This window comes from Pomacea canaliculata, linkage group LG5 (assembly GCF_003073045.1).
Source record: "Pomacea canaliculata isolate SZHN2017 linkage group LG5, ASM307304v1, whole genome shotgun sequence".
Classification (NCBI taxonomy): Eukaryota; Metazoa; Mollusca; class Gastropoda; order Architaenioglossa; family Ampullariidae; genus Pomacea; species Pomacea canaliculata.
Genome location: NC_037594.1, coordinates 6,022,562 through 6,034,808, shown reverse-complemented (window position 1 = coordinate 6,034,808; position 12,247 = coordinate 6,022,562). Strand labels below are relative to the sequence as shown.

General features: G+C 36.6%; 1 protein-coding gene across 14 annotated transcripts in view; it reads left to right on the top strand.

Annotated features, from left to right (window-relative positions):
- Window positions 1-12,247, top strand: part of LOC112563529 (zinc finger protein MSN2-like) — a 60,497-nt gene that overhangs the window by 9,528 nt on the left and 38,722 nt on the right. The window contains exon 4 of one of the 14 annotated variants that reach the window (XM_025237493.1): window positions 11,112-11,662. The exons of the other annotated variants lie outside the window; for them this stretch is intronic. Coding sequence (XP_025093278.1) covers window positions 11,112-11,407 — 296 coding nt within the window. The 3' untranslated portion in view covers window positions 11,408-11,662. Of the gene's footprint in view, window positions 1-11,111; window positions 11,663-12,247 lie in introns of those variants that run through there. 14 annotated transcript variants of the gene reach the window in all.

The window sequence follows — 12,247 nt, the reverse complement described above, 5'->3', positions numbered from 1 at the left end:
AGCTTTGGAATATCATGTTTGCCTGTTGGATCCCATTGAATATTGGCAACGTTAGGAGGAGAGCTTGCAGTCATCATATAAGCTGTTCAGTCTGTCAGATGAAGTTTAGTATGTTTCTGCCTAGCCAACAAGACCCTAAATCTGAAAATCTTGGTGAGGTCATCAAAGTTCTTGTCATAAATAGATGTGTTTCAACTTTCTGTCTACAGTTGGTGGCTATCAACGATTAAACTCTCCTGAGAGTTATGGAAATGAGCTGCTTTCAGTCTTCATACATCAGGACACTGACGTTGGTTCTTCACTTTTGGTGCGAAAGAGATTTGTTTGTGGAGTGTGTGGGAAATCTTTTCAGTTTCGCAATGATTATGTTGGTCACATGAACTCAAAACATTTAAACCGTCGTCCATACAAATGCAGTTTCTGTAATACATCCTTCCCTTACTCACAGAGTCTCCGGCGTCATTTACTAACCCTTCATAATGTAAAGAAGTAGCCAATTGGTATACATGTATGCTGAACTTTTTGGGGGTTATTAAAAGGAAGAGCCACATTGAATCAGCATAGCATGGGCATAATATTTGTCAGCTTAAAATCCAAGAAATAATGCCTGGCTACTGACGAAACATATCTTCCACTGTTCTCTTTAGAAACTATACCTGCCTTCAAAAAGACATTTCCATGCTTTATACTCTTTGCTATAAAGAGATCTGTATGCTGTACATAAAGGGAATCAGTGAATATTCCCTTGATCATGTGCATTATTTAAGAATATAATCTTACTGTAAATTTTGGTGGGCCATTAGAAGTGTGCTGTTCTAGACATACAATGGTTGTTTATGTTCAAGAGTGTAAAAAAATGTTAAGAAGTTGACTTAAGAAAAAGGAAAGAAAACACTTTTGTGATGATCTTCGTTGTTTATATGCAGGTAGAAAAGAAATGGCTGAATTGTGACATGTCCTGCCCACACAATATAATAGAACATGTTTAAAAAGTGGGTACCACAAAAAATTTATTGTCCACAAAAGAAAAGGTAATCCAGATGTCTGCGTTCTTAGCCTAAAATTATTAGTTTTAACTGATTACTGATAAAACTGCAGGTTCATGCCAGAGGTAAGACCTTGCATGCGTATCCTTGAAATAATAAACGAAAGAGTCTGTTTCTATGGTATTCTTGCATATTGGGGTGGAAATGCTTGTTTTCCACTTTAGTAGTACTAAAACAACATGTAATAGTTTATAAATAGTATGAAGAGTTTCCTTTTAAAAAAATACTAAAAGAATTGTTACATTCAGATGTGTAGACTTGTCTCACATTGGGCAGAATGTTTTGTTACAAAAACTAAGGAAATGGATTTTTTTTTTCAGTTAAAGCTTAATGTTGGTTATGAATTTAATATTTGAAAATCATGTCCTGGTTTTGGGATCTTTATCAAGATTTCTTCTCAAGTATGTTGGTTGCTGTCCACAAACCCTATAAGATAAAAGTGTATAGAAAACAATCATGGTTTCCCCAATGTTGGTCAGAAATAAACTGATTTCTGGAATTCAAAAGTTGTCTTTCACCTTAGTTTAGGGTATGCATTTTTGTATATTAAAGACAACATGCAGATGCCACTAAGCAAGCGGTATAGGTTTAGAACATAAAACCATGTTAAACAGCTGAAGCATAAAAAAATGTGGTTTAAAAATAACAGTTTATGAACTTCAGATAAACACTTCTTCTTCACGTTACCTCTTACCTCCCAAAACTTGGGCAAACACTATTTACTGGGTTTTTTTTTCAGTGTCTTGGCTGAATCCATGTTGCTGATATTTTCTTTTTAAAGTAACCCTCTAAACAAGTTGCAAAACAAGTATTTTGCTTCAGTAGTCTCAATTTAAACATTTCAAATTTCAGTGGTTTTGTGCTGTCATGTCACCAAGTAAACTTTAAAAAGTTTCTTTTAAGTAGTCTGGTTTTGAAATGTTTGCACTTGTAGAATGCAAGTGGGTTTTGGATATTGCTTCTCAACCTGGCTTGTTTGTGAATTCATGGCACATCTTTCCACAACACTTCATTTTGCTGTGTTGCCAGTCCCTCTTCATTGTACATACTGGCCAGCGTGGAGCAACCTTTATTCCTCTACACAGTTTTAATTATAGCTGTGTTTCTTCCTTTCCAGACAATGGTGTTGCTGATCAATGTTGACTTTTCATGTGCAGTTTGTGGTGTCAGGCATCTCATGGGCTTGGATGGACTGGAAGGATTGGTTTCAGTGCCAGTGTTTTCTGGAGAGGATGTTAACGATGGACTAGACTGTGCAAAGAAGTATTTTTCTTGTACATACTGCAGAAAGAACTACTGGAATAAAGCAGATTGTTTAGGTCATATCAATAGTCAACACCTTAAGAGAAAACCTTATATCTGTAAAGTGTGTTCAGTACCGTTCAGCTATAAACAGTCCCTCAAACGACACGAACAAAGCTGTTTGGCCAAGAAATACACATAATGTATTATACATTTTTACATGCAGTCATCATAGTTTTTTTAATTTATTTAAAGTACATCACTGTAATACCTGCTGTAGTAGAAACATTTCTGTAACATACCACACCTTGGAAATACTTTTGAAGGTGTTTAGTGGATCATTCTCATTGCAGCTATGCCATCTCTTGGGAAGGATGCTCATAATGGAGGCACCTCCAGACATACTGCATCCAAATTTCAGTGCCCCTACTGTGGGCGCTGCTTCAACCATCACCATTTGTATGATGGTCACTTAAATCACCACCATCTGAAAATCAAGCCCCACAAGTGCAAGCATTGCCCCAAAGCCTTTGCTCATGTGTCTTGCTTGTATAGACATCAGGCTGTTTGTGAAGGAAGGCGTTTCTTTCAATGTCCTCTTTGTGACTACAGCTGCAATAGGAAATATCTCCTAAAAGAACATATTCTTACAAGGCATAAACAGAACATTTAGATGTCTGCATTATTGGTTTGGTATGGTTTGTACATGAGGGATTTTTATTTTTCTGCCTGAGCAAATGTTAAAAGAAATTATGTAAATGAGGTATCTTTTGAACTGGGAAATATTAAATCATTGATATTGGAAAGTTCTGTTAAATTGTGACAAATGTGCAAAAATTTACACTGAATACAATTTGTAATGTTATTGAAATAATGATCTGAAATGGCGTTATTAGAAGGAACATTTAAAATTGAGTTCATTCATCTGCAGGAGCAGTGCCTGCCAAAGTTAAATTATGTGAACTGCCACAGCCTCTGACTTAAAATGTTTTATGATTTTCTGTGACATTAAAATTCTAGAAATTGAAATATGCACGCTTTATTTTGTGAAAGAAAATTTTGAAAAGTGTGGTGAGAGTATGAAGCGTGGTTCAGTTGCATGCATAACACTTTCAGGTTGTTTGAACTAAATTTTTAAGCTGTTTCAGTAGCTTCACATTCACATTGTTGATAGACTGCCACTTAAGACTTTTTTTTTTTTAATGCTAATGGGAACGAGTTGCTAGCATTTTAGCAAAGCAGTTGGCAGGACAACTCAAAGATTATTCTGTTGTCTTGGAGTGCTGCTGTTTTGTATCTCAACAAAGATATTTATTCAGTGGGTGGTGGTCAGATTGGTTAATGAATTTTAACTGTTTGCCTGCCATTTCCAATTTGGATAAACTGAGGTGTGTAAATAGGAACCATACAATTGTGTTTATTATTAAAAGATAATAAGTGGATCTTATGCCAATCAAAAGCAACTCAAATTTAGCATACCATTTTGTGTGTCTTGTCGCGTTTTTACATTTATACAAAGTTTGACAGCCTAAACATTTTCAATGTATTTGGCAGTCCAGTGGCTTGATGGATATAGTGAGGATTGGCTGCCTTAGATTCAGATATCATCTTCGACATGCTATTTATTTCTCTGCATGTGGCATCTGTTTACAGGGCTGGCTGCTTTGCAGTGATATAGTCTTGCTGGTTCCATGTAAAACACCTATTGCCTCTCCTCCCTGGCAGTAGTAGCTTTGGTGATTTAGTAGTTGACCAGAGGCTTTTGGGTTTGTGTTAAATATTGCTTAAGTTCAGTCATAGTAGTTTCAGACAATCTTAAGGTGAATGAGATGTGTGAAGCAGATCACACATGATTATGCGATAGGGAAATTAATTTTATGGAAGGGTGGTAAGGAGGCTGTTACCATACGTGGTGTAGTTTGATATTTTGATAAAATTATTTTTCAGGTGTGGAGATCTTTGGGATGGCAGATAAGAATATTTCTAAGGACGGCACTAGATTTTGTATAGATAGATGGACTATGCAGAGATGGTGCAAAAATGCATGAAGGTTTTTTTTCTGCATTGTTGAGGAGAAAGCAGTATAGCCACTTTCAGTATCTTATGTGGTGATCTCAGACTAGCAAATAAACTCCAGGTTCCATTCATGATATTTCCACTGTTTAGCAATGATGGCCCTTCCATGGTATATGCAGAAACTTTGCACATGCATTTTCTGGCATCTGTTTCATTTATGTTTATATGAGAATTTGGCAAGTGATGCTTTTTGCTCACACGACATAAAACATGGAAATTATTTTAGCCAGGACCTCTTATTTGATCTAAACCATTTGGGTTTCATAAGTGTTTGTGGAGTTGTGTAATTTTTTTTTTTAATCAGAGTATGGACATGGTACTCAAGGCAGACAGCACACTTTTGTTTTCTGCCCTTGGACAGACGAGTTGCCAGTAATATGTTACTCTAATAAAGAATTGGAAAGGAAATATGTGTGCATGGGGATCGTCTGAATTGTGCAGTACTATCTCTAGTGCAGTGGTTCTCAAAGTATTTCGGACCGCGGACCACTTTACTTAAGTAGAAACTATGGCGGACCACCAAGGCCTAAAAATCAGTCTGTACTATGAATTTCAAATTTCAATTGCCGTATTTGTTTCATTACAATTCAAAACTAAATGTCCTTTTGTGACAGTAGCATAGTAATAAGTTGACATAAAACTACATCGCTCTTTGTAATTAAAATGTTAATGCGAGGAATGCATCACTTTAAACATCACTTTGCTGACATATGACGACTGCAGCCGCGGACCACCTGACCTATGCCTATGGACCACTAGTGGTCCGCGGACCACACTTTGAGAACCACTGTCCTAGTGAATACAAGTGCAAGGTGTCTTGAATCAAAGTTTATGCTGCCCATTTAGAGTAGAGATTTTGGAGCAGTTTAGAGTCTGATGGCATGCTATGGACGCATCATCATGTGATGAGCCAGGAGTGAATCACTTCTGTTATATGGTTTAAATCTTTATGGCACTATATTCTCATTCGTTTTAGAAATAATGCTACATTCAGCTACTTAGTCCATGATGATGGTGAAGAAGTCTTAGTGATTATTCCAACTTAAAAAAAAAAATGACTGCATGATGTTGGTCATTTCTTCTGAATGCATAAATCTGGCTGTTCAGGTTTTTATCCAACTGCTGCTTGTTTTGCAGCCATTGATGTGGCCACATAATTAAACGAGCTTTCCACAGAAGACTTGTATACACCTGTCATGGTTTACTTCTGTATTGGAAAAAGTTCTTATTTGAGATTACTCTTCAAAAGAAACCTAAATACTTTGCGTTATGTTTTAATCAGCTGAAAATATTCACCCACCATTTTAAATAAATGTTATAGATCATAAATTTTTCTCTCTCTCCAGTGACACAGGCACCATATCATCAAATGAATCCCTTGGATCCAGCATCAGCCACTGTGCATGATACATCATTGTTTGCTGTAAGCTCATATGACAGGGCAGTAGACATGCAGGAACAGCAAGGATATACATGTTCTTATTGTGGAAAGGAGTTTCTTATTAAACACCAGTTCATAGGTCATATGAATATGCATATGAACTTGAGACCATTCACATGTAAACTATGCCTCAAAAGTTTTGCATATGGAACCAGCCTGTCTCGTCACAAAAGGCTTTGTCATAAAGTGGTCGGACAAAATGAGTATATTCCATAAGGTCATAAAATTTAGCCATGCATTCAGTGTATGCTTCCATTTCTGTGATAATTAGTGATCACCACTGTTAATTGTCTTAAATGTTGAGCTGGAAATAACAGTATCACATTACAGCATTCTAACATGGTGCTCACACAGATACCATTATGTTTAGCATGCATTTGATATTTTATTTAAACCCATGTAGTTTATGTCTGTGTAAACGATTTCTTGTGCCTTCTGTCCCTTTTTTAAAAAAAATTTGCAGAGCAGATGACAAATCCAAAAGCTAGAAAAGTGCAGATAAAAATGTTTCATAAGGGCATGCTTAAAGTGAAATGAGATATATATATATATTTTTTTGGTAAACGTTTTCGTAGTATAGTCTAAATGCTTTAGATCACACTGTATGCACAGGACACAAATCAAGTTTGCAGAATGTTTGATATGTAGACTGGAATATTTTGAAAAAAATTAACCCACCTGAAACAGTTTTAATTAAGCAAATAACCCAAGAAATGGCATAGTTGATAAAATCCTCTCTGTATTCAGGTCATTAGCCTTTTGAGCACAGAGTGCAAACCAGATAAGCTTCCGTCATATCTTGCCCTCTTACTCTCTTAGAATCCAGCCTTAAACTTGTTAAATGTGGTTTCTGGATTGCTTCTTTTGTAATTGTGGTTCATATTTTTGTGATGGAAAAAAATGGCGGAACAGTCACAAAGAGGATTAAAATAATAAAGCTAAAACAAAGATTTATCAAAAATTAAAACTTATTGGTTGTGGCAGCTTTTATAAAGTGGACTATTTTGTTGAAAATGGGCTTGGGTTTCTGGAAAATTGTCTTGGAAAGTTTTCCTGCAATGATTTTCAGGCATGAAAGTATATTTTTGTTGGTGATTAGAGGACTTCTTTTCTATAACTTTAGCATTAGAAACAGGGTATTCATACACTTGTCTTACACAGTAAACAAAGAGCACCTTTGTTGCAAATTCAATTACATTTTCACACAATTTGTGGGCTTGGCTTTGTTCACCACCATGTTGTTTGTTTAGACAAATAGTGGTAAATATTAACTTAATTGTACTGTGGAAATTATCAGCGTGGTTTCTCAAAGCTTTGGCCCCTTCAACATAATAGTTGCTTAAAGGAAAATCTCAATCTGTGCTCTTTTGCATTATATCTACAGCTGAGTTCTCTGACCGAGACCAAGTCATCCAGCATGTGGACTCCATCTCCGAAAGTTCTCTTGCAGTTCAGCAGTTACCAATCTCTTGTATTGGATATCTGTATGATGAAAATACTTTGACTCAGAGAAAGAAGTATTATTGTAAAGTTTGTAGTAAGAAGTTTTGGAACTCGGGTTCATGTTTAGGTCATATAAACAGTCAGCATCTTTTTATTAAGCCCTATGTTTGCAAGATGTGCAGTCTGAGATTTTCTTATAAACAGAGCCTGACAAGGCACCTTCATGACTGTAGAAAAAAGAATTTTGTTTGTGGAACTTAAGTAGGCCAGGTGATGTTGCAGTTTTTGTTTCCTTTCATTGTATTGTTGTTGATGGCCATGATGTTGACAGCAAAACTAAGTGAATTAAACTTTTATTATTTAAAGCCCAGAGCCCTTCTTTGAAAATTTGTATGCTGCTAGATTTCCGTTGATGTTTTTGTTTGCTACAGTTAGTACTTGTTGCTCACCACCAGCACAACCTCCTGCCCCATTCAGGCAGCCATGTATTTTAAAAAAAAGCACTTCATAATGGCCAGGTCTTGAACTGACTGGGTCTTATTTTATCTACAGAAAGGTGTTCATACCAGCTTAACTTGTGCGATGTGGATCCAGCCACTGAAGTTACCGGTGCATTTTATGTAAACCACCCTGAAGGATCAGCAATCACTCCATATAATTGCAACGAAAATGAAGGGATGAAGAAAGTATCATGCATGTTTTGCCACAGAAAGTTCTGGAATAAAACTGACTGTCAAGGGCACATGAATAGCAGGCACTTGAATATTAAACCATTTTCATGTGGAAAGTGTTCCATGAAGTTTTCTTACAAACAGAACTGGAGAAAACATGAAATTTGCTGTGGATCTGACAGTTCTAGTACCACCTTTGTGACACATTCCAGCTGATCTTATCTTACATCTGTAAACAAGGAAATTCACTACCTGCATTATTACCTGTCTGCTGTGCCAGACAAGAAAAGATCTGCACATTTTCAATTTGCTTTCAAGCTTTGTGGCTTGTTTTAGTTTACATTTGAGAAATTGAATGGCTTAAACTTTACTCAAAAGTTTGAATAGGCTTGTTAAAACGATTTGCATATCAAAAAGAAACACCCAAACTTAACCCAAAGAATATATCATTTATGGTTCATAATAAATTATACATTCGTGACAGATTTCAGACATAATGAAAAACAGTGGCCACAAGAGTTCTGTGTTAATAACATTCGAACAGATCTGTGGTGTTGCTTTGTTAATCTGAGAACAGTCCTACGCGTGATGTATTGAAATGGAGAATGTTCTATGTTATTGCAGTAATGCAACTGAGTGTTTGTGGCTCCGAGGGACTGGATTACTTTATTCATCATCCAGATCAAAGGAGAGTCAGCAAGAGAGTGAACACAACTTGTGATGATGGGAAACCCAAGAATTTCTTTTGCAAATACTGTGGCAAAGCATTCTCCTGTTCCCGTGATTGTGTTGGTCATATTAATGCGCATCATCTGTTACTGAAACCATTCAAATGCCCTAAGTGCCATAGAGGATTTTCATATAAAACAAGTTTGAGCAAGCACAAACCCTTGTGCTATCAATAAATCTTCGCCCTATGTACTGTTTGTAATAAACCATTTGGACGATTTCAAGAACAAATTGTATGAAAGAGCATTTAATTACATGTTAACTGGTGAGAACAGTCAAAAAGCTTTTGATATCTTGTTTCAGAACGCATATTTTCTTTTGACAAAATGATTTTTTCGAAGCTTTTAGGTTAAAATCTTTATTGCCCATCCCTTACCAGTTTTCTTCTCACCTAACATTCATTTATTAAACTAGGAATAGGAGGAAAAGAGAATATATGAAACTATCAGTGCAGGTAGTTCAAGAAGTGTCCCATTTCTGTTTCCTTTATTAGTTGGTCATGTCCATGTAAAAAAAAAATGTATACATATATACACACTTACACCAGATACTTAATACAATACGCAAACATTATGTGGGTTGATCAGACAGGTTGGCTGGGAAAGGGGCAGTAGGAAAACTTGTGAAAATTGTCTCGGATTTTGGACTACTATCCCTCCCTCCATACCTATGCTGAACAAAAAATGTGCTATTGGGGCAGAGAAATAGGACATGTTGTTCTGTTAATTTTTACTTGAAAACATAGATTATAAATGTATATACAAATACACCAATGCACATTTAAATCTGAAAAACATATGATCCAGACAATCCCCATACATAATGCACAAATACCAGCCACAGAAGGCCTTTTTTCCTGATGATTCAAGAGCAGCATATCATCTTTATGGTCTTGACTGAGAGCAATGTGGATCCCTACACTATAGCATGTTGACATACATTGAATTGGAAGTCAAAAATTTACTCTGCGTTTATTATGCATGAATGTTGTAATTTTTCACATGTTGAGTTGATACATTCAGAGTAGTTTGTTTCTTGTATGGTTGCTTGAAAACGAGCTATATCAGATTGGCACAGTGTGTGCATTGGTGTGTATACAGTCACTACTGCTGCCTAATGTAAATTCTTTGAGTAGATAATGACTTTTGTGAGCAATCCTCCCATTGAAAAATAAAATCTAGTACCCTATACTAGGTTTGTAACACATGTAGAAGCTTTAAGTTCTGATTAACCATGACAGTGAAAGAGTGGTATGATAAGGGAGTAGGAAGATGGGATGGTTTGAAGGGTAAGAACAGAGAAAAGAATAGCACACTATTAGGTACTTAATTTCTGTTGATGTGCCAACAGGACTATGTCAGCAATGGGAAACCATCCAGAGTATCTGCCAGTCACATTGTCAGAGTATTGCACAAGTGCCACAGTCATCTAAAAAGCAGTTGGAGTACCTGACTTCAAGGAATAACAGACAAGATGTTGGTGCAGTTGGATGGAACTGCTGTCAAGTTGGGGCTTATGTTAGCTTTGTTGAAAAGAGGAAACGATGTCAAATCTGTACACGGAAAAGAGACAGGAAAACGTCCATCAGATGCTCCTTGTGCTTTCGACCAGTGTGTCATGAACACATATCGCATGACCGTGTGTGCTTTAGATGTTCAGCTGTAAAAAGGGAATCTCCTATGGATGCTAGCAAGTGATCAGAACTTTCCGAAGAAATGCATGTTTTGATATTGAAAGCTGGTATGAAACCAGTTGGGCGAAACTGTCAGTGGAAGTTTTTTTTTTTTGTTGTTGTTGTCTGAATCTTTCCAAAAGTGAAAGTAGTTTTGTCAGGACTTAGTATATAGTTAAATGTGATCCTGTGTGCTACATATATTGAAAAAAGCATAATGAGCTTGGTAGAACTGCATTGGGGAACGGAGAGAAAGAATGTTTCCACCGTATGTCCAGTGGACTTACAATAAACAGTAATGATCAGATGAATTTTGTCTTAAAGTTTTTTGAAATTTGGTGAACTGTTATGTAAGAATCTAAGGAAGAAGAAACCCCTAATTCTGGTCATTCATGCATGACCTGAAGAAGTAGGGATAAAGCCTGGAATAAATTCCAGTTTTAAATTGGAATTACACATTTATGAGGATGAGGTCTATTTACTCGTGGGTCATGATGTACAAGCATTAATATAAACAAAAGTAGTTATAATAAAATAAAGTAATGACAGGAAAACCAGTCAGAAATAGGTTTTTGTTTTTAGACGTACCTGAGTACAGTTTTCCCCCATGTGGAGAAAGGTTAAAAGATCGTAAACTTGCAAGTCAACCATGGGATATAAACAAAAAAAATTGTTGACAGGATTTTGAACATCATCTGTGAGAATCAGTATTATTCAGGCCAGAACTTTGCAATATCTTTTCCAGTGCTTCCCTTAAGACCTTATTAATGACATTTTTACTGTCCTTCCAGTTAACCCTTTGCTGCTTGTGCAAAAGATGCTGGCCCCATATGGAAGTATCTCTGAGAACTTGTCATCTGATGAAGCAGGCAAGGAAACCTCATGGACAAGGCGAAAGAAAAATTTCTCATGCAGTTTCTGTGGCAAAGCATTTACTGTGAGCAGAGACTGTATTGGGCATGTCAATGCAGTTCATTTAAATCTCAAGCCGTATGTCTGTGAAAAATGCAGCTCTTCTTTTGCCAATTCAAAGACTTTACATGGGCATAAGAAATTGTGTTCAGGTACAAATAACAAATACAACTAGTGCTGGCTCATTCATGTACACAGAGTGGAGTGAGTTGGACAGTCTGGATGTGCTTCCTGATCAAGAGAAAACCATGGTTGTCATCAGTCAAAGCTTTTGGAAGGCTGTGTGAAAATACTCCCAACAGTGAAAATGTGCTGAAAAACAATGGACATGGTTATTGTGCAAGTAGAACTTTTACAGTTGGAAATTAATAAGCAAGATTCAAGCCTTAGTGGTTTGCAGATCTTGTGAACAATAACAATTTGTTTATATTCTTTCAGTGTTCCCACTCCTGTACTCTGAGGAGCTACTGCTTTCAAGCACACGGTGTTCCGGGGCAACAGAATATTTGAATCATCCTAATATGACTCTTACTTCTTGGAAGAGAAGAAGCAAGAAGTTTGCTTGCCGTTTCTGTGGAAAGGCTTTTGTTCTTAAACAGGATCATGATGGACATATAAATGCACTGCATTTGAAAGCAAAACCTTATGTTTGCCCTGTGTGTCAGCTTGGTTTTGCTAATAAGCGATACCTTCTTTCACATCGCAAATCTTGCAGGCAAGATGGGTTAGGTAGTTGAATCATAAGCACACCTTCCTTTAACTCTAGTGGTTGTCAAGAAAGATTTTTGAATGGTTCTTGCTTGAACTTGCAGTCTCATCTACCATAGCTGTAATCATTGACCAAAAAGAAACCAACATTATGGATGGTTTTTGCTGGAATGTGCATTCCAGTGTTTGCTTTAAGTGATGTAGAATTGGGCAATCCTTGTGTTAAATTGTGGAATGGAAATGGGGCGCAGAACTGGAAGATAAGTCATTCATTTTTAGTGATAGAAGTTGTGTTTCCATTGTTTAG